This window comes from Scomber scombrus, chromosome 3 (assembly GCF_963691925.1).
Source record: "Scomber scombrus chromosome 3, fScoSco1.1, whole genome shotgun sequence".
Classification (NCBI taxonomy): Eukaryota; Metazoa; Chordata; class Actinopteri; order Scombriformes; family Scombridae; genus Scomber; species Scomber scombrus.
Window position 1 is genome coordinate 18,533,825 of NC_084972.1, and position 23,305 is coordinate 18,557,129.

Sequence of the window (23,305 nt, forward strand, 5' to 3'; positions counted from 1 at the left end):
TTATTCTTCAGCTTCCTTTCCCTTTAAATGAATACAGAAGAGACAGTAAGGAGTCAGAATGTTCTCTCAAGATACTGACATTCATTATTATTATCACTGGCAGTGTCATTACTACAAAAAGAAAAATAATTAAGATGAACATACCCTGAAGATTTCACGGCTCTTGGCTCTTAGCTTGTTGACCTGTGACTCGGCGATGTCCGCTCTCTCCTGAGCCTCCTCCATCTCATGCTGAACCTTCCTGTACCTGGACAGGTGGTTGTTGGCCTGCTCCTCCTGGACAGAACAAGGTGGAAGTTCAGATCTTACCATTTGTATGATATGAAAACAACAGAGTCATTAAATCATGCTATATCATGCTGTCAGTCCTCTGGTGTTAACCACAGTTTAAGAAAGTGTTACTGGTGTAAAGCCTATTTGCGTCACTCACAGTTTCTTCGCACTGCCTCTTGTAGGATTTCACTTTCAGCTGCAGCTTGTCCACCAGATCCTGAAGTCTTGCAATGTTCTTCTTGTCCTCCTCAGTCTAGAGGTGGTACACAGTATAGTCTGTTTGATACTAAAACTTCAAGGAAAACAATCATCCCCTCTGGGTTTATGAACATCTTCAATGCTTGAGAACATTCAATATATTCACATGGAAAGATATTCGCAGCTGAAGACTGACAGGAGGGAGTAAAACCAAACAGACTGCATATACTGAAGAGATGAATGCACAACAGCAGAGAAATGTAAATGCAGGAGTTCCTCCAGTTTCCAATTTTTCACAGTGAAAATGTGTTCACATAAATGTTGAACACACACAATAATAAGCACACAACTGTGTGTGCTTATAGTGGCAACAGTAGTATGTATATTGTTAGCTTTGGTCTTTACTGTATCTCATTTCAGTATGTCAAGAACAGTTGGAGCCTCAGACATACTGTATGATTGTGATTCATGCCCTCTAGGGGTTTAAAACACATTCTGCACCGAGCTGCTCAAATTAACGAAACTCTTCAAAAAAATATTATAATTTGATAATAACTAATTAATGTTTTGGTTTTCTTTACCTGATAAGTCAGTTCTTTCATCCTGCGTTCATACTTGCGGACACCTTTCACAGCTTCAGCGCCACGTCTCTGCTCAGCTTCAACCTCACCTTCCAGCTCTCGAACCTTTACAAAAAACAGGCAGATTTATGGACTGAATGTTTTAACAGGGCAGTGACATGACGAAACTTTGTTTGGTGTTTGTTCAAAAAGGGCAACAATTTCCTTCATCTCAACAATAGTTTCATTTCATATCTGAAGTGCAGGAATACAGAACAAAAACAAAGCAGGTGTACTTACTCTAGCCTCCAGTTTCTGGAGCTGCTTCTTGCCACCCTTCATGGCCAGATTCTCAGCTTCATCAAGGCGGTGCTGCAGGTCCTTCACTGTCACCTCCAGGTTCTTCTTCATCCTCTCCAAATGAGCGCTGGTGTCCTGCTCCTTTTTCAACTCCTCTGCCATCATGGCAGCCTACACATGGAGTCAAGAAGGAAAATAAAAAGCAGAATGTTAATTATTACCTGAATATAAAAGTTTACAAAAAAAGATTGACTACAGAGCACTATTTAGCAATAAATATCAAACAATACACATGGACACCTGGGGTTATAATGTCCATTAAGGTTCAAATTTTCTCACACACAGATTTGGGTAAAATGTATTGATCATTGGTTGTTGCCTGAGATCAATTTTCAAGTTAATTTATTGTTACTGTTTAGTTTAACAAAATCAAGCCCATCAGTGATTCCTGATTGTAAATCAAAAACATCTTGTATAACCTGTTAACTTGGCGTTAGAGCTCCTCCTAGCGGCTATTACTGTCATTCACCCAAGCTGCATTGACCATTGCTATATAAATAGCCTTTTTTTTCTCCAACATCTCTTACATTGCACAGTTGGAGGTTCTGAGTTCACAGTTCTGAGATATTTCTTCCCAGCATTTTGTTTTCACAAAATTGTATGCATATTTTACTGCATCTAAAATTTGTCAGGGGATCTATTTCATTCTGCTTTACAAAGAAAGAAGCCAACTGTATGTAGGTGCATGCAGAAGTATACTGTCACACTGAGGAAAGAAAATGGTGCTCACATCAGTGATGGCCTTCTTGGCCTTTTCTTCAGCATTTCTTGCTTCCTGAATAGCATCTTCCACTTCACCTTGGATTTGGGTCAGGTCAGCTTCCAACTTCCTTTTAGTGTTTATAAGATTTGTATTCTAAAAGAAAAGACAAAATCAAAGGAGGAATATGGAACACTGACAGCAAATGTTTAATATGGGAACTGCAGTCCAAATTCAATATATAGGAGGGACCCGCCCCGCCCACTTGTCCTCCCCAGACTCAAAGCTCATGTGGGTTTTTAAGTAGGGTTAAATCTATCTCAATCAACCCAGTTTGTTTGTTTGTTGTTGTTTGCTTGCCTCCATGGCTGCAACTCTGTTTGTGTGCCAATGTTTCATTTCTGGCAACCTGTGGTGTCGAAAATAAGCGTCAACCTGATCTCACAGACAATGACCACAACCACTTCAGATTGCATTTCGTGCCACCACCATGATCAGGTCGAATGGTCGGGGTTGGGGGTGGGGGGGATGGGGGGTTTGGTAGAATCCCACCGGACAAAACAAAAACGGACCCTCAGCACCAGGATGGAAATTTGAACAAAAACAATGGTTGTAGTATTATAGTCACAGAAGCCAGTATTTCATGTTTCCTTAATCTCTGATTTTATGAGTTAGTACAGCAAATATATTACATATTAGTTCCTTAATAGTTTTTCTTTTTTAAATTTACAAGGGTATCTTGTATTTCACCAGTACTTGTAAAATATATTTATAGTACCTGAGAGTGCAGCAGCCCCACACGCTCACTGGCATCAACCAGCTCCTGTTCAGCCACTTTGCGGCTTCTCTCTGTCTGCTCCAGTGCAGCTCTCAGCTCCTCGATCTCAGCCTGCATCAGGTTGTTCCTGCGCTCTACCATGGCGACCTGCTCTCTCAGGTCCACCTGATCTCTCACAGCTTCATCAAGGTGCAGCTGGGTATCCTGAATTCATGACACAAGTTCTATTTAGCAATTTACATCATGTACTGTAGCTGTTTTGATGCATATTTATGTGTTTATCCATATTTCTGCCTGACCCTAAGATGTTCCTGGACAGTTCTCAGCTGTTTCTGGGCTTCAGCAGCTTGGCGGCTGGCGTGACTCAGCTGAATCTCCATCTCATTGAGGTCTCCCTCCATCTTCTTCTTGATTCTCAGGGCATCGTTCCTGCTTCTGATCTCAGCGTCCAAAGTGCTCTGCATGGACTCAATCACTCTCTGACTGTTCCTCTTGATCTGCTCGATCTCCTCATCCTTCTCTGCAAGTTTTCTGTCGATTTCATTTTTCACTTGGGTAAGCTCCAGCTGAACACGGAGGATCTTGGATTCTTCATGCTCCAGTGTAGCCTGTGAGATGAGAAGCAAAGAAGAACTTTCACAAACTGAAGCATCAAATATCCATCAAGATAACTGTACTGTAAACCCCAGCTCTTCATCTTTTTTTGAAATGCATCGTTTTGAATACTGTACCTCTGCCTCCTCGAGAGCTGTTTGAATTTCTGATTTCTCAGTCTCCACTAACTTTTTCACTTTTTCCAGCTCATGAATTGTCTTTCCTGATTCTCCAATATGTTCAGTCAAATCAGTAATTTCCTCTGTTGATAAAAAGACATACAAACAAATAAATAAATAAATAAATAAATTTAAAAAAATAAAATAAAATAAAATAAAATAAAATTAGGAAATTCACTTATTAATTTATTTACCAACACAATAGTTAAGTGTTATAATAACACTGTTCATCATCAAATATTTATCTGTCCAAAGCTTTTTAGAGTTGTATACTTCATAATGATTTTCATGGATATTTAAATTGGATAATTTTTTTTTGAAAAAAAGAACACAAACAAGATTTGTTGTCTTACGTTGCAGGTTCTTGTTCTCCCTCTTCAGGGTCTCCAGGTGGTCCAGAGCTTCTTCATAGGAGTTTTTCATTTTGAAAATCTCAGTGCTTAAAGCACGAGCTTCCTTCTGGGCTCCTTCCAGCTCTGCCTGGTTCTCCTCATACTTCTGCTTCCATTCAGCAAGAACCTGAAAGAACAACAAATATTTTAGCTTTCACATTAACCTCACATTCACCAGTCAGCACTGTGGGTGTACACAACAATATCTAACCTTGTCAAAGTTCCTTTGCTTCTTGTCGAGGGTAGCAGCCACAGCATTAGCTCTCTCCACATCGATCATCAGGTCTTCCACTTCACCCTGCAGTCTCTGTTTTGTCTTTTCCAGAGAGGCACATTTTGCGTTCACAGCCTCAATGGATTCCTCTGCATCCTGAAGACGCTGGGCAAGCTTTTTCCTGCAAATACACATTAACTGGTTTTATGATGATTTACAGAATCAATGCATGTGGAAACCATGTGACTTCAGGACTGTTCATTACTTTGCCTCCTCAAGCTCCTCAGTGCGCTGAATGGCATCAGTCTCATATTTGGTTCTCCATTGAGCCAACTCGCTGTTGGCCTTGGACATTGAACGTTGCAGCTCAGCCTTGGCCTCCTGCTCCTCCTCATACTGCTCTCTGAGCAGGTCACAGTCATGACGAGCTGACTGAAGAGAATGAGCCAGGGCGTTCTTGGCCTGATAATGACATAACACAAAATATGGCAAATTAGTACTAATAAATGCATCAGAGCATTAATGGCTACATTTATAAGGACAAAAGCATAGCAGTACCTTAACTTCTTCCTCAAGGTGCTTTTTGAGCTCCTCAATCTGATGAATATAGGCCTGCTTGCTCCTTGTAAGCTGTGAAAGAAGAGAGTCCTTTTCCTCCAACTGACGACCAAATTCCCCTAATTAGGATAAAGAGCAATTATTTATTTTATATATTAAGTGGTTTGTGCTATGTTATACAATATTGTTTTCAAAATCATTTCTGAGTCTGTTTTCATTGGTTTTCATCCCAGATGTTACACTCACCATTTTCAGTTGTCAGTCTTGCTCTTTGAACATTAATATCATTTAACTGACGGACATGTTCTTCATTCTTGGACTTTAATTCACTCATTTGATCCTCAAGAGTACGACACAATTTCTCCAGGTTAACCTACCAACAAAAGTAAGTAATTTATAACAATATAGTCATAATTCTTCTGTAGACAATAAAACATGGATTATTTACTGTATAAGTATTTAATTTAAAGACTTTTACTTTTGACTTGGCAATGGACTCCATGTTGCTACTGAGGTCATCAATCTCCATCTTATATTCACTTTTCTCTTTCTCCAGTTTCTGTTTGACACGCTGAAGGTTATCAATCTGTTCTCCCAGTTCTGCCACACTGTCAGCCTGCTTCTTGCGGAGAGCTGCGGCGGTGGCCTCGTGCTGCAGGGTGGACTCTTCAAGATCACGACGCAGTTTCTGGAACTCGGCCTCGCGCTTCTTGTTCATCTCAATCTGAACAGATGTTGCTCCTCCAGATTCTTCAAGCCTCTCACTGATCTCCTCCAGTTCCCTGGAGAGATCAGACCTCTGTTTCTCCACCTTGGCCCGAGCTGCCCGCTCAGCCTCAATCTCTTCCTCCAACTCCTCAATACGAGCCTGAAACAGACATGGTTTAACTGAAAATGATTCAAGATATTTGAATGTTCTTTTACTCTGACTGACACTTGTCCAAATTATACCTGAAGTTCCTTTATCTTTTTCTGTAACTGGACCCCAAGAATCTGCTCGTCCTCAATCTTACCCAGAAGCTGGCTCATCTCGAAGTCCTTCCTGGAGAGGATGAAAGTAATTCAGTGTATTAAAGATGAGTTTTAGTAGATCCTCTTACATAATTATTTACTGCAAGAAGGATGCTTTTTCAAATTCCTACTTTTTGATTTTCTCATCAGACTGCTGCTTGTCGTTCTCCAGATCCATTATGGATTCATGGGCCAGTTTCAGATCTCCTTCCAGCTTTCTTTTAGCTCGCTCAAGGTCCATACGGAGCTTCTTTTCTTGCTCCAGAGAACCTTCAAGCTTTTTTAACCAAGATGAGGCATTATTATTTGCTTTTAAAGTGTCAAGGGGATTGAAATTATAGTCTGTTATTGTTACATACATCATCCACTTGCTGCTCCAGCTTAGTCTTGGCCTTCGTCAGAATGTTGACTTTGTCCTCCTCTGCCTGAAGATCATCAAGGGTCTGCTGATGGGCCTCTTGGAGAGCTTTCTTCTCCTTGGTCAACTTGGCAATGGTCTCATCTTGAGAAGCCATCTCCTCAACCAAGTTTTTAACCTATATTGGCAATATTGTGAAAATAATTTCAAAGGGTTCTGATGTTCTCTGAAGTTGGACTTTAAGGCCTTATGAATTATACACCAACCTTGTTCTCAGTGGCATGTTTCTCCTTTTCCACTTTGGCCAGGGTAAGCTCCAAGTCGTCAATGTCCTTCTTCAACTCAGAGCACTCATCCTCCAGCTTGCGCTTCTTTCCAGTCAGCTCAGCGTTGAGTTCTTCCTCATCCTCCAGTCTCTCAGCCGTTTCTTTGGCTTTGGCCTCAAGCTGGATTTTTGCTTTAATGAGCCCCTCACACCTCTCCTCTGCATCAGAAAGGTTTTCACCTTCCTAGATTTGCAATGACATGCAATTAAAATATTATTAGTTCATTGTAAAAATCTGAAAAAGGAACTTCCTCTTTCTATTTTACATACAGACTGAATTTGTAGTTGCAGGTCATTCTTCTCCTGCAGGACAGCAACCATCTTCTCCTCCAGTTCCTTCTTCTTAGCCAGAGCTTTTGCTAGCTCCCCTTTGGTTTTTTCAAAATCTTCTTTCATTTGGGCCATCTCTTTCTCAGTCTCTGCACTCTTCAGCAGAGGCTTTATTCTGAAGTAAAGCTTCATCCATGGCCACGTTTTGACATTCATGAATGAGCGAATGTTGTACTGGATGGAGTAAATGGCTTCCCTGGTGATACAAGACAGAAAAAAAGAGTAGTTTTTTTTAACTTGCCTAGTTCAAAAGAATATATGCAAATGTATTTAACAAACAAGGATGATGTAGTGAAATGGTTTCTTATTGCTGTAATGTCAGGCATTTTTAGCACCCACAAAGAAGGCATGTTTGAGTGTGCCGAAAGAAAGAAAGGAAAGACTGTTTGTGGGTAGAAGTGGATTTCAGGAGCTTGAAAATGATAGCATTGTGGAAATATGTTATTGTTATCAGTTTGACCTCTGTGGCCAACTCTTCACAGAGGAAATCCTCATGAGTGAATACACTGGCACACTCTCCTTTATTGTCCCAACATTAAAGAGCTTAAACTAGGTCAGAGAAATGAAGAGGAGGCAGCTCACATGTGGAAGTCTCCCCAGGTATCAAACAGATAATAAAGGAAGTACTTGGCCTCCAGTAGTCCACCCGACTGCTTGTGGATACCATGGTGCATTAGATACAGCATATGCAATAGTATATCCACTAATATATATTCTATTCTTAGAATTTTTCAATGAGCCTCTGCAACATCAAGTGAAGAGTAAAAAACTGCAAATGCAATATCTCTGAAGATGTAAATATGTCCAAAATTATTTATATCACCCATGTAGATGCTCTCCAAAGCGATAGGTGCAGAATCTCGTGTCTCCCTGGATCTCATTAGGATGTCAGACAGTGCTGCAGTACCAACTGTACTGAACTGTGTTAAATATTAGCCAGGGGCAACTGCTTTGAAGAAACTCTACATTTCACCGCACACAAGCTCAGGCCCAAAACAGTGAGTCAGTCGACCAGAAGTAACTGCAATCTCCATTGCAGAATAACCAATTCCACCATGCTTTCAGTTTTAGGAAGCATTTGAGTTTTCCACATTACCTGAAGAAAATAAATCAAACTTTGACAATGTTGTGTACACACGGAAGTATGGAGAAGAAATTATTTTCTAATACTGTCAGCCTTCCAGTATGAGTGCTGACCTATAAATGTTAATGTTAAATGTTAAAGCTTTACATCAAAAATATATATTACAAACTTTTTAAAACTGTGGCTTTGCGTGGCATTCGTTTTTCTTGTTATATATTTTTGTCAGGCCATGAGCAGAAGAAAGTAAATAAACTGTTGGAGCACTGCTATCATATTTAAATCAGCAAATGAGAAACAAAACATGTAACAGTAAGACATGAGACCGAATCAAGAAGAGCGAAGAAGACAAAACGTGAGCTATGGATTCATCTAAACCTGCACAGAAAAATCTTTGGCCTTTCGATTACAGCAGGAGAGAAACTAATCAAACTGCAGTCAACACTTTCATGAGAACCATGTTGTTGGACAAACTTTACTCGTTAATGAAACAGGAATTTTTGTTTCATCTGTTGTTTGCTTAAAGTACCACAATATTTTTGAAGTTTACAAAATAGTAAAATCACCTTCGCTGCATCATCTTGACAAATTCTCGTCTCATGAGGTGACCTCTGCAGAGAGCCTGAGTCATGGTCACCAGTTCAACCAGTTTCTCGTCTCTCATCTCCTCAAGCGTACCCAGCAGTCCAGCCTTGAAGAATACCTGTTGACAAATATTGTAACGTTGAATTAATCTAAATATTTTTCTGTTTCAAGCTACAAGGAGATCTCATTATTTCATGATTATACTTAAGTGTTTTCATTTACCTTCGTGTGGCCAAATCTATACTGTGATTTGTCCACATTTATGGATTCCAGGAGTTTCTCTGAGGCCTTCTTGTTATCGATGAACTGTCCCTCCGGGATGACACTAGCATTCAATACTTTGTATCTGAAAGATTTTACTTGAATCAGATCAGTATGAAAAAAAGTCATTGCTGAGGTAAAGAAACATATGTGAAGTAAAGGAACAGCTACCTCTGCTTGAAGTCACCATATTGAATCCTGCTGGGGAAACCTTTCCTGCAGATTCTGATACCTTCGAGCACACCATTACACCTCAGCTGGTGGATGACCAGGAAGTTCTCCATCAGACCTTGAACAGAAACAAGGACAGCCAGACATAATTTATCTTCCCGTTCAGTAGTACTGTAGAGAATAAATAAGAGTGACTGTCCCAGTTTAATCTGTCATCTAAAGACATTGTCCTGCTTTGTGACAGTAACTGTGGGGTATACAGGCAAGTACAGCATCAGTCAAAAGTTTGAACATGCTTTCACATTCGAGTGAATGGTAAGGTGTGTCCAAACTTTTGACTGGTGCTGTACTTGATGAACATGAATGAATGAACAGGTAGACGAGTAATGCGTGGATTCATGAGGTGATGATCTACAAAATAACATAAACCTGCTGGTAATTAAAAAAAGAAAAGAAGTATTATGTCTGAGTAACAAAAGTGCAGAGTGCACACTTACCCGGTGTTTTTGACTCATTGGGAATTAAACAGCGCACAAAATGTGGGTGAGTACACCTCAAGTTGGTCATCAACTTGCCCAAGTTTTCCTGTTGAAGGACAAAACATTTATAAGTTTTATTTTCCTAAAAATGTTGACACTGACAGTACTGTACAATCAAATTAAAAGCCATACATATACAGTGACAGTCAAAAGACGGGACACACTTTCTCATTCAAGAGTATGGGAAGGTGTGACCAAACATTTCTCAGCACAAAAGTAGAAATTATGGCAAATAAACAAGCTAAAAATGTGAGATTTCAGTTTGTAAAGGTTGAAGGTTTTTCATGTGCTGTCAAAATTAAAATATACATTTAGTTTTTTCCCCAAAAGCGGTTTGTCATTAAATGTTTGACAGATGATTGGAATAAGAAATATATAATTCTGTTTGCTCCTCCTTCAGGTTGCACCGATGTTGAAGGTCTGACTGATCAATACACCACATTTATCTGCAGCAATTGCAAGTAGGTAATAAACCTGCCTTGATAAGAAGAAATCTATGCTGCCAATTAGTCATTTACTGTACTAAATGCATGATTCCTGCATAAAGCTTAGTGTTATGATGTCTTATTATTAGCAATTCCCTTCACTTTTAATGCACAGTCAAGTGTTTCTAAACAACCATGAAAATTATTTGTTAAAATCAAATTTACCCTGAAGAGAGCTGACACAGTCTGGAAAGAACCACCCTTCTTCTTGCCACCTTTCTTTCCACCACCTTTAGCATCTGTGAATGTATTTACAGAGTCATTTTTATGTTGCATCCTCATTTGGCAAATTGCTGAATGAATTATTTCCAAGTATAGCAGATTTGTTGTTTGATGTTATATTTTTTATACTTTTATCTTAAATAGTTCAATTCTTTGTATAACCCCCCCCCCCCCTGAAAAAACAATGTACAGTGGGTCAGTATGTTAATATAACATGCATCCATTCCATTCTTTTTTTTTAAGGTGATGTTTCACTGAAATTACCATGATGAAGTATGCTATACCTTCCTTCTTACATGCTGAGTATAATAGTAGGAAAAAACTAACTTCTCCTGGGACATGAGATACAAACAGCAAGACCAGCAGCTTCACTGAACACCAGACATATCTTTATATTTATTTTTCAAACTACGGCCCTTACCATCCGCTCCGGCATGTGAAGCATAGAGGTGACCCAGCAATTTGACTGAAGACTTCTGGTAGAGCTGAACAACTGAATCGTTCAAGGGGTCCTTGTTCTTGTCCAGCCAGCCAGTGACATTGTAATCAACAGTGCCAGCATAGTGAACCAGGGAGAAATGGGCTTCAGCTTTGCCTTTGGCAGGTTTAGGTTTCTGGAAGGGGGCACTTTTACCAAGATGCTGATCATACAGTTTGTTCTTGAAGGTTACGTCCGAAGCCTTGGGGAACATGCACTCCTCTTCAAGGATGGAGAAAATGCCCATTGGCTGTAAATGATAACATAAAATTAAATTCTGTATTCTATAGTGGAAATATTTTTTTCCAAGAAACTTTTTCTTCATTATAAATATCTTTCCTGTACCTTCTCAATAAGCTCAATGCAGGCAGCCAAGTCCATGCCGAAGTCGATAAACTCCCACTCAATCCCCTCTTTCTTGTACTCTTCTTGTTCCAGGACAAACATGTGATGGTTGAAAAACTGTTGCAGTTTTTCATTGGTGAAGTTGATGCAAAGCTGCTCCAAGCTGTTGTACTTGGGGTAAGAGAGAAGATACAATAACAGTGTTTAATTGTGCTGGTTAACATTGCATAAACAAGAGCTAGTGAATGTACAGCTTACTTACATCAAAAATTTCAAACCCAGCAATATCCAGGACACCGATGAAAAAGTTTCTGGGCTGCTTAGTGTCCAACATCTCATTGATTCTCACAACCATCCACAAGAACATTTTCTCATAGCAAGACTTGCAGAGAGCCATGACAGCATTATGCACCTAGATTTAAGGATTGGAAGAGTTGGAAATCTGGTTATATGGGAATACTGGTATACTTTTACTGAAAAATGAATTGTTTTCATAAAATCTTTATGTAAATTACCTGTGGCACAGTCTGACCTTTAACCACCATTTCATTGCCGACCTTCACTCTAGGGTAACATAAAGCCTTGAGCATATCGGCTGAGTTGAGGCCCATGAGGTAGGCGATTTTATCAGCCTCTGGTGAAAACAGAAACCATTAAAGATTAACAGTGACACAAAATGTCAATCAAAAGGTGAAAAGGTTTGATCTGAGAATATAAAGTACTTTTTATCATATTTATCCATCCTCTCTTACCTCCCTACCTTTTACAATGCAATTGTGAGAGCACGATTGAATATAGGAACTCCAATTAAATGGATGTCATGAAAAATCCATTTCACTATGTTAGTAATGAAAAATAGTTTTTTTGTTATATGAAATGGAGAAATTTTAGTCCAACATTTACCCTCATTGCCATCAGGCTCAGCCTGCTCTTCACGCTGCTTCTGCTTGAACTTCATGTTTCCGTGATGAATCACAGCTCCAGTCAACTTGTAAATGCCTATCTTCTCCTCTGCAGTAAAGCCCAGGATATCAATGGCAGTCTGCAGAAAAAATTGACAAAAACACACATATTGTAATATGTTTGTCTTAGGTTATCTGAAACATTTTCAATAAAAATCCTCCATGACAAATGTTTATAATTAGGGTTGACTATTGTGTAGTAGCTCTGAAAGAAAAACTTTTTGAAGTTTTAGATATTGCAATACAGTAGGTCAACTCACATCAGTGGCAATGAACTCCTCAATGTCATTGATACTCTTGACAGTGATTTCACCCTGACTGATCATTTGATAGTCGTAAGGGTTGGTGGTGATGAGAAGAGCCTCTGGAAAATATTTACTGCACATCAGTAAACAAACTCAGGTGAAGCCTGTATTTATGGTATAAATACAACACAGGTTAAATGATACATGGTCAAACTGCTCACCAATCAGTTCAGGTTTGTGGCCTGTCATGAGCTGATAGAAGATGTGGTAGCTCCTCTCAGCAGACAGCTGGAATGTCACTCGAGACTTCTCCAGCAGATCTATAAAACAAAGCAATAAGGGGGTTTACAGTTTGTCCTTTTATCAAATCTTCTGGATGATAAATAACTGGAGGCTTACATGTTTCAATATCAGCTGAAGCCAACTTTCCAGTTGATCCAAAATGGATTCTGATGAATTTACCCTAAAGAAAGAACGCTGTTGTGAGTATGTATTTGTAACTCACTGTAATGGTGCAGAAGCCTAATACTTGGTAGTAAATGTGGTGTATTTGAATGCTAGCAGACATTTGCTTAGGTGTTTACTTCAAATCTTCAAAATATATGGAAATATATCAAGCCAAATTATTTAACACTACACAAGCAAAATATTTGTGACCAGAATGCTTTTAAAATTAGATACTGCACAACATACTGTGATAGGGTAGAGTACTGCTGGATCATCTTAAAACAAACAAATTTTTAAAGCAGACAGATTTTGTGAAGAAAAACTTACAAAACGGGATGAGTTGTCATTCCTCACAGTTTTGGCATTACCATAGGCCTCCAGCAGTGGGTTAGCTGCAATGATTTGATCCTCCAGCGACCCCTTAAAATGACGTTACATAACATGACATGTTTTTGGGGTTTTCGTGTGATTCCAATTTCCACAGATATACATCTGTACCACATATTACCTGCATTTTTCCAGAAGTTTGCTCAGATTTCTTTCCTCCAGCTACTGCGATTGTCGCAAAGTACTGGATGACACGTTTGGTGTTGACAGTCTTTCCTGCACCGGATTCTCCGCTAGAATATAAAACAATTTTACAGGAGACATGACACATGAATTAGTGTAAATCAGACATAATATGGACCTCAGTCTGAATTATGTCAATCCGAGTTAACTCTCTTTTGAATTGACTTACGTAATCAGGATTGACTGATTCTCCTGATCTGTTGAGAGAAAGTAATATTAAGACACAGTATTTCATTCATTTTTCATAAAGAGTATTGTTGCATTATATTATTATATTGCAGCAGTCACTGTGTTACTAAATGACTAAATGTGAGAACAAACTGCTGTGGAAGATCATTTTTTATAATTCTGGCTCTATCCTGAGCCTACATAGATTTTGCTTACAAAAAGACTGATACCTTTGAGCATGAACTGATATGCGTTATCAGAGATGGAGAAGATGTGGGGTGGAGCCTCAATCCTCTTTTTGCCTCTGTATCCTGATACAACCACTGAATCGTACACCGGGAGCCACTTGTAGGGGTTCACAGTGACGCAGAACAACCCAGAGTAGGTCTGTGGAGACAGAGAGGATTGTTACTGACACATCATCCCTGCAATGGTCATACGGCTATTAATGTGTTGATCAGGTCACACTCACGTAGATCATCCATGCTGCATAGCGCTCTTTGAGGTTATACAGCACAGTGGGCTCACTGAGGTGGGTCATCATGGCCATATCCTCAATCTTATCGTACTTTGGAGGGTTCATGGGGAAGATTTCATCATCTTTTACAGTGATAGTCTGCCAATTTGACAGAAGAGGCATAGAAATAAGTTTAGTTACGGTCCTGCAGTCGTTTGCGTTTATAGACTGATCTGTGAGTCTAGTATAATGTCACTGCAGTCCAGATTCTACATCAAAAATATTATTTAGCGCTCTGTATTTTTTTCATATTCACCTTTCTACATAGAGTTTCCACAGTGGCTTTGCCACCCTCTTTCTTCACAAGTTTCCCCTTGAGGTACATCTCTTTGGGCTCAGTCACAAAGTAAGCTGTCTTGGCATCAAAAGGAGTGTTTTGAGCTTCCATTCTCTCTTTTTCTGGCTTCCGGAGGTAAATGGCCGCCGGGCCAAAACACTGCATTTCAGGGTCCCCCATGATGACTCTTTACTGCAAGGAAATAAAAACAAGTCAATAGTCATTCATTTTAAAAGCAAGGTAGGTAGACAGATGCACAAGTGGTGACTTCTACAATGTCTCCTATACTGTTGTCAAATGACTGTACTACATTGAGAATGATTAAATAGCCACTGCCATACCAGCACTTAACTAAGGACTAGTAAGATTATTATGTTCATAGCCAGCAATCTTTTCATGTACTAGAGATGTATTCTCCAAGACAAATTGATAGACTATTTTATATAGTTATATAGTTTATGTAGTTTATATTTATAATAAATACAATACTACATGGTTTATTAATACATATTTCATTTAATTTTACCAGTTGTATGAATTTACCTTTTTGTTGTCAAATGACGCAGCTGCCGGGTGGATACTAGAAAAAGGTCAAATTAGAAATAGAAAAACCGTTCAGCTTTACTAAAACTTAAATCAGTAACTTTTTCCACGTTCAAGCAAATCTTGCAAAAGAACTATTCTTGAGCAATGAATTAATCAAAATGAATGATCCCTGTGAACGTATGGGAGGAGTATGAGTGTATGAGAAGACTCACCTTCGTTGGCAGCCTGTCAGTCCAAAACTTCTGAGGAGCCTGGACGTGGACGAGCTTCTTTTATACCGACATCTTCAGCCTCCACACAGGACCAGCCCTCCTGTTTAGGTCAATGAGCGTCTCTTGGAAGAATGATATCAGATGTCTTCCCCAACTCATCGTCACAACTGGTGTCACCTTATTCCATATAACAAAAAACAAAGGAAAAAAAAACAGTGGAGATGATGGCACATTATAACTACATATTTTAATACATATACCTACTATATTATAATATGTGCACAATGGTTTTACCAGAAGGTATAATTGATGTGTACTGTATTTCTGAGATACTATAGGATTTTTTAAAGTATTTATATAAATGAAAATAAGGAATCAAACGATTACTTGAAATGTGCATATATGTGAGTTAGAAAGTTATTTTCCAGGTTTTTGTTGTCCATCTGCATGTATACATAAAAGTCTGTTGGCAGTGACATTGTTTGAAGCATCTCCTGAGCATATGGCCAAATGTTCACTTGTAGCTAATTTAAGATCCCATTATGGTCCATTATGCTGTTGTGCTTTCTCTCCAAAAGAAAGTTGACACCTTAAACGCAGTTAAAGTATTCTCTTGTGGTCTGATTAAGTTGCCATAAAAGGTGACATTCAATATGTCTGGCCTTTCTTAAAAGTCTTATTAGGTCCTAAAGCAAATATAGTCACCAGCTCACAAGGGCCCAAGCTATTACCATTGTTTACAAATGCATTGAACGCCTCTGTTAATTACATGTCAGATGTATTTCAGCATCGAGTTACTAGGCCCCCCAAAAAAGTGTCCAGGCTGTGAAGCTCTCAGTTTGTGACTAGGTCATAAACTCAACAAGTTTAATTTAGATAAGTTTATGTTTCTTAGTAAGTAGAAATCTAAAGAAACTAATTTATGTCTCTGTTCCTCCACAGTTAATGAGTTTGATGGGTGTATGCTACTAGCACTGCTTATTGTTTGGTCCCTTTGGGGGCCTCTGATGCTACACATGTTGTACATTTTTGGGAAAATGCGCTGCCCAAATGAGGTATGTGTAACTGTGTGTTTCATAGCATTTACAGTTAAGAAGAAAAAAAGCTACTTAGTTTAAAAAAACAAAACTATAATAAGGTGCAACATTCTGGTTGCAAATGGTGACACAAGATGCCAGAGTCAGATGACATAATGTGCTTTGCATTTTCAGGCGTAAAGGAAAATAGTTTGATGGAAATTTCTTTAGGTTTCTCACTTGTCTCCCTCTAGTAAACTCGTAGAGATCAGTTTATATAATCAAAATGGAACTAACACACAATAATTTTACTCTCAATATATTGGTCCATCTATCACCTTATTAATTTAACTGCATATGATGGTCATTGTTGTTGTGTTAGTCAGTACAGTCAAAGTTAGTGTGTTGTTAACATTTGTAATGCTGCAAACAAGAGGAGGAGATGAGGTAAAGAATCAGTCTGACAGAAAAATAAGACATACTGTAAACAAGTTAAAGTCTGTACATTAGGCCAGAAAACAAACAAATAAAATCACAGTACAGCCCCACATATAAAAATACAGCACATATAATCTGTTATACTATCATAAACTCTAGTAGTACTCAAGATCATCTATTTTCTAAATTGGTGTGTCTATAAGCTATTATTTTTTAATTGAGTTTTTCATCCACTGTGCTCTAAAAAATAACAAACAAAAAACAAAACCAACAATCAAATGCAAACGTGTCTAAATGAAAGCAAATAGCTTTTAATAGCTTTTAATAGATGGCCAACTGATACAGTCGAGTTTTCAGGGTGGTCAAACATTTCTGCAACTAATGCTCCCTTGTGTGTGATGAATGATTCATCTGTGTGCAGGTGTTACGCAGCACACTGAGAATTTGCTTTGTGTGTGTGTGTGTGTGTGTATGTGTGTCTGGGTGCGTTTCCATTTACTAATGTGTGTTAGAGAAATTCAAATTAGTAAGGGCAGAAAAGGAGTGAAGAAAAGAGACATTGGGAGTGATACTTTTCTTTGTTGTTTGATGATTTGACACCAAAATGGAAACATTAAACACTGAATATTTATAATACCGAATGCAGCAAATTCAGGTAAGTGAACTACTTACGACACAGCTTAGAATTCGTTTAGTTTTTTGTTATCACTTGTAAATCTGACTTATGTTCATATTGTGCATTGATTCTGTAGAGGTGGTTTTCTGTAAAGGTTAAAACTCTTATAAGAGGTTTGATTTTGGGTCGGTGGTGGATGATGCAAAGTTTGTTTATGGATTGATTGCATCTAATTTAATTTCCTTACTAGTATCATGAAAAATGTATCAACAGTCTACATTATAACAGCCTGTTTGTAATGAAACACACATTACCTTCTTAATCTCCTATTGCTGCTTTTGTCTTCCTAAAGTTTTACACTCACCTTTGAACAGCATTGCAACCAAATCTCACAAAACAATACCCACATGTGAAGCATCATGTTGCATAAGAAATACCATGTATTGGAATGATACTTATAGGATCTGTCTTGTTTCCAATATTATAAGAAACACTGTATACTGATTCAACACTTTTTGTTAGAATAATTTTCTACTTATTTACAAACTATTCAATATTCAATATTGGCATAACTTCGATGGTAACTGGGATGGAGTACTGAAAGTGGCTCAACATCAAGGTCAGTGTAGGCAAGGTTAGTTTATGCAGCCAGTGCAATTTAGTTCATACACCTACAACTTGAGGTCAGGCTACCAAAACTACAGGTTAAGACTTCGGTCATCTACTGACTCAAAAATGAGAGTATGTCTTAAAACATGTCTGGAGCTTTAGTCATTAGCAAACCTGACACAGGGAGTGAATGCATTGAAGGTACAGTAAGTGTCCTTTATGTACTTCTTTTAAAGTGAGAAAATACACGTTTCTTATTTTCATGAGTAGTGCACATTTTCTATTTTTGTGAAATTTTTAAAAAGCACACTAAGGTACAGTAAGTGTGGAGCAAGGTAATTAGCCTGGTATTATGATGTTTCATTAAGCCAGGCTGACATCTTTAAATGTTAATACAGGCTCTGTATTTCCGTTTCAGTGATAAAAGGACCTTAGTTTGCTGATCTCAGAATCAGCAATGCCACGTGATTCCTGTAAATGTCCAACTCCAGTCAACGTTTACCTATGAATTCATTCAATACTAAAATTCAATACAAATTATTGAGTGCTAATTTTTTCATACAATTTTTTTTAATCCCTTTGAAGAAACAGTATCATATTTTGGATCCCAAAAGTTAATTACTTAAGCATACTTCAGTTCTGTTTAAATCTGTAATTTCAATAAATTTACTTTATTGTCTGTAGTGAGTTATTTTAATATTTCATGTTCTAATGTTTTTCTAAATTAGCTTGTGCAGGAGTAATGGATTTCATTTATTTATATAAATTTAAATGTTTGTCACTCTGGCCATTTCTGTCCCCATAGGTACACCAAAATATCCTCAACATTTGGATACAAACTAGTATCCACTTCATCACCTCATTTCCCAGCTTTGCTCACTTATGAACAACCCTCCCCCTTTCTGTAACTGTAAAAATCTAAACCAACAGTCTGTCATCCAGGAATACTCTGCATTACACATCACTGACAGTTGATTAGTTAAATCCATTAGTTGTGCACACCACTGAAAATAAATGTCACTTGGGTGAGCTAACGAGAGTTGTTGGTATACTTTGTCAACACATTGTCATCTAAACTTCCAGTTTGTCTTTAGTTATACATTGAGGTGCAATTAACTGCAAAAAATACAGAACAGTAGTTAGTTTTGTACCTTCAGCTATTTCTCAAGTTTCACTTTGATGTTTCTTTCAGTTGGCATGAATCAGCAGATGTTTCATTTCACTCTCGTCGCCCTTCTTCTTCTTCTTCTTGTTTTTCAGCCTGTGCAAATTAAGGTATCATATTTGAGCATCAGTTTGTTGGTTTAGTCAATTAAGTTTCTTTGACTGGAAAAGTGCACATTTAGATAACAGTGTAAATCTAGTAAAAATGCACATTACTGTACAAAGCAACTGCAAACCAAAACATTTGAAACAAAAATAGTTTATTGTGCATTTAATAATGAGAATTTATGTCTTTCTTAGTCATATAACTAATAAGTCATCACTGCTATGCCCACTATAAGCCCATTGAGACAGGTTAATGATGAACTGGTGATTTACATCAGCAGCATACAATAAATGACACACAGTAAGTGTCTTCTAAGTACCAGAGACTGACCTGAGCTGAAAAAACAAAAACGTATTTTAAAAGAAGTGCAGCAGTTCTTGCTGTAGCCCTTTGAATACAGATGAACACCATCTGTCCCGCTTTCTTGGAACCTACAGTAGGTATACCAAACTATGAAAGCACTCCTCGAAAAGGGAGATAACTTAATTACTTATTACATACATACAGTAGTAAGTCATATTAAGCTCCAAATTGGCAGCCTTTGTGTGTAGAAGCTGCACACCACTAACTGAATTGTTTTTAAATGATCTAGCATTTCAAGGAGAACAGTCTCACAAATCTTGATAATGTATACCAAACGGACACAGAGGAGCAAGCTGAACTTGTAATGGTGATCAAATTACTTTAAAAGACGTTTGTCATTAGGATGTTTACATTGCTTTGTCACTTTGTAATTTAAAGGATGCAGTGTGTAAAATTTTGTGGCATCTAGAGGAACAGTCTTGGTGGAAATTTAATATAATAGTCAGTGGCGTGCACAGACATTCTGGGGGGCAGGTGCTCAGTGAAAAATAAGGGCACTTTGTGCGGCAGGTGGAACTGCCGGCTGCCTTATTATAGCAGTGTGAGATTTTTTTTTTTTTAAACAAAAAAACATTACAGTTACATGTTGAATGTAATTGCATATTTATTTATGTCAATATGTTAATAAAATTACTTGACCTTTCAATTGGAATATAGCACTGATCAGTCAATCACTGTTGTCTTATTTCTCTGGAATATACGCACATGAGAGGTTTTTAGCAAGTTAGGCAGCTACAATCAGTGGTGTAGTGGTCCCTGGAGAAGTGGGTATACTCTCAATTTTGCCCGTTTTTAACGCAGACCAGAAAAACGCCCTGTTTTAGAAACAGTGACATGTAAGACTACTCTATTTAGTTTACCCAAAAATCTGTCAGTAGTGTTTGCTCATTGTCACATAATTTCTGCTGCTTAGTCTCAGGGAGGAAGGATTATGAAATGACTAAACCAATACTGGCCAACAGACTAGTGAGAGACAACTATGCATTTTGAGTGAACTATTAGTCCATCTACACTTTGGATGGACTAAGCAATAAGGAATGACACCTATTCTCTCACTTGGCAAGTCAGTAGTTTCCTTTGTAAACTGTTTCTTTGAACAGCTGATTAGCAACAGATAGTGTGGGCCAGATGTGCCACTATTATAAAACTAACATGACTGGATCAGAAGCAGTTTGTAGGTATTAATGGTCACACAGGCAGCCTGCATGAATGTAAAATATAAATGAGGCAAACATGGTGTTTCAGTTATTTTTTGAATATTTATTTAAATAAAATACTTCAGATCTGAATTTGACAATGCATCCTTGTTCATATTTCACCTTAGATTAAAAACACATATCATTCTCTTCCACACATCAAAATCAATCAGATAAACTCAAAAGTGCTTTCTTCTTGAAATAATGCTGTAATAGAAACTGTCATGAAAGCTTTGTGACTTAAAGAAGATGCCTCGTCAATTAGGACAGCTAATTTAAGGATAATGCACTAATGCTACTGATGATTTTGCTCTGCATCTCACTGGCAACATGTTGTATTATTTGTGTTGTACTCTTCTCGGTGTCCAATGTTTCAGTCGTTACCCAAACTAGCAATCTACCTAAACTTACCGGTTCATTGGATAACCTAAAGGCAAATCATTTAAAGTAAACTTGTAAAAGTAAATTCGTCGGTTAGCAATATTAACCTCGGCATGGCCCGCCCTTCCCTGCCTCCGATTGGCTTATCAGTTTACTGATTAGATTGACAGCGTGTACTAGCCAATTAGAGGCAGAGTAGCGTGGGTCATGGCTTCGCCATCCTAGGAAAAAAATGGCCAATTTGGCTCGCAGATACTACTGAATGGTGCGCATCAGGGGGGATTTAGAAGTGGGTATACGCAATGCTGACTGAAAATTATTATTATCACACGCTTTTAATCGTCGAGCATTTATAGATTATTATGTCAACATGGGCCACATACAGTACACTGTTAAAAAAACAACAAACTTTCAAAAGGGCACTTGCTTGGTCCAGAGGGCAACGGGCAGGTGCTATAGCACCACCTAGGGTCTATCTGTGCACGCCACTGATAATAGTACTGTCAAAAAGACATTGAAATTGTGGTGTAGATTGTAGAGTTATACAGCAATTAAAACTGAATTTTACTTTGGATTCCCATTTTATAAAAAGAATGAATGCGAGCAGTGTTAATGACTTCAAAGCTCTCACCACATTAAAACATAAAATATACCTGTTTTGAAAAGCACAACCAAAGGCAGGCAGTGTGTCATGTACAGTACGTGAAACACATATTCAACGAATATGTGTGTATGTGTCATACCGTGTTTTAAGATGATTCTGATGGACTGCCTGACTTGTTTCCCTGCATTCTGTCCAAAGCATGGTAGGGTAGACTCCAAAACAAGCCTATGACCATGAATGGGAACAAAATTATGAAGAAACATACATGAATTCAAATTGTTTTAATTGGTGCTATTTTTGTAATGTATAAAAACATTATTTTTGAATACTTGATTAATTTTCACCCCATGAGCTGTAGTCCCAAAGATGATAATAACAGAAGTTGGTAACATTGGAAGTGTGTTCGAGCTTTTGAAATTTGAGGCTCCCTCTAGTGTTTATAAGATGCCACAGACCCACCAACATTAATACACACACACACACACACACACACACACACACACACACACACACACACACACACTTGTATTACTCAGTAGCACAAGGAGGAGCAGACCACCCCAAGTAGCCACTCTGTGTGGTCATATAGAGAGGTTAGTATGTTCACAATGAATCCGAATCAACTTTTAATGTGCATAATCCAAATGTCACAGTCACACCAGATAGCTTAAATAATAATAATAAAAAATTCCACAATGGCAAGATGATATCAATTTTCATCTAAAAGAAAGCCAGCAGTTTCCAAAATATCATGTATGACTAATGCACTGTTGGAGAGAGACAGCTGCCATCTTCTTACAGCCTAATTCCAGGAGCTCAACGGAAAGATGGACAAACAGCAAGGGTCACAGACATAAAACCTTGTAAACTTTGCATGCATTACAAGATTGCAAGACAATACTACAATGAAGCATGAGTAACACAAGAGTATCTTTAAAACGACATAAATGAGAAACACATTGTGGAGATTGTTGAGGAGTTGATGTTACGCCTGTACAGTTAATTAGCTTGATACCTCTTTTTTTTTAAAGACCAAAATCATGAGCATGAAAATCTCAATTTCAAAAACTACTGTAATCGCAATTCAAAACCATCTCAATGATTGCCAGGCCAAAACATAACAGTCAAAATTCTAAAAGACAGTAAAAAAGTCCATACATGGATAACTAGTTCTTAGATACTAGTTATGTGTGCGGCAAAAACAGGTACACCAAGCCCTTTTATATAGAATTTACCAATAAAATAATACAATAAACAATAATAAAACATAATAACACTTAACAAATATATTTAAAAAAGTTACAAATGTTGAAATACACCACTTACAATGTTAAACATGAATGTTACTGTTACTGGAATTTTTTCAACACTCACCTTAAGTTTGTTATTCTGAGCACAGTTTGCTGCTTGGCAAATGAAGAAAATGACAGATGATGATCAAAGGCCATTAAAACACAATAAGCCTCTGGAGCTTGTGGCATTTGGCTTGAACATCAACACAAGGGTGCTTCTATATTTGAGTTTTGCCTTAATAAGACATAAGATTTCAAAGCAGGTATCGTGTAACGTGCGTGCATTGAAGACAGTGCCTCATTATATCTTGTTGGTAACCACTTTAGAATTTCTTCTTATTCAATGATGTAAGTGGATCATCATTTCAAAGGCAACAGTACCCAGTGTCTCCCCACACTTTAAAATTGAGCTGGCTGTGTGCCACGTTCTTCACAAAAACCTTTGGCCACAAGTATACTTGCCATCTTTGATGTCTTGTCTCATTACTTACAGTACACTTCTTCTCAAAAAGGAATACCATAAACAAATGAAAAGAAAGAAACATGCTACACCTTGATGTACACAAAAAGGTATAAAAA

The 23,305-nt window shown here is 38.0% G+C and overlaps 1 protein-coding gene across 2 annotated transcripts; it reads right to left on the reverse strand.

Moving 5' to 3' along the window:
• LOC133977917 (myosin heavy chain, fast skeletal muscle-like) lies at positions 1-14,363 on the reverse strand. 2 transcript variants are annotated; one of them, XM_062416217.1, is made up of 39 exons: positions 14,163-14,363; positions 13,862-14,005; positions 13,620-13,776; positions 13,391-13,418; positions 13,160-13,271; positions 12,979-13,071; positions 12,604-12,667; positions 12,426-12,524; positions 12,220-12,323; positions 11,901-12,039; positions 11,513-11,631; positions 11,260-11,409; positions 10,998-11,168; positions 10,596-10,902; positions 10,118-10,182; positions 9,426-9,513; positions 8,929-9,046; positions 8,719-8,842; positions 8,478-8,614; positions 6,771-7,026; positions 6,442-6,684; positions 6,177-6,353; positions 5,949-6,094; positions 5,758-5,848; positions 5,285-5,674; positions 5,053-5,179; positions 4,807-4,925; positions 4,514-4,710; positions 4,246-4,429; positions 3,996-4,161; positions 3,601-3,725; positions 3,169-3,477; positions 2,870-3,073; positions 2,122-2,247; positions 1,332-1,502; positions 1,053-1,157; positions 431-526; positions 145-276; positions 1-21 (listed from the first exon to the last, which is right to left on the reverse strand). In XM_062416217.1, the coding sequence occupies exons 1-39, from the start codon at positions 14,361-14,363 to the stop codon at positions 1-3; spliced, it is 5,805 nt and encodes a 1,934-aa protein (XP_062272201.1). The 2 variants fall into 2 exon arrangements, with proteins under 2 accessions (XP_062272201.1, XP_062272200.1); XM_062416216.1 differs by having other exon boundaries at positions 10,118-10,191.
• Between the last annotated feature and the right edge of the window lie 8,942 nt (positions 14,364-23,305).

What these genes read in the sequence shown, in the direction of transcription:
- LOC133977917 (XM_062416216.1), bottom strand. Translation starts at nt 14,363, where the DNA reads ATGGGGGACCCTGAAATGCAGTGTTTTGGCCCGGCGGCCATTTACCTC. An exon ending in ACCTTGAGGAAGAAGTTAAG is followed by an intron (nt 4,711 to 4,806) that starts GTACTGCTATGC and finishes TGTCATTATCAG; the next exon opens with GCCAAGAACGCCCTGGCTCA. An exon ending in TCCAGAAACTGGAGGCTAGA is followed by an intron (nt 1,158 to 1,331) that starts GTAAGTACACCT and finishes TTTTTTGTAAAG; the next exon opens with GTTCGAGAGCTGGAAGGTGA.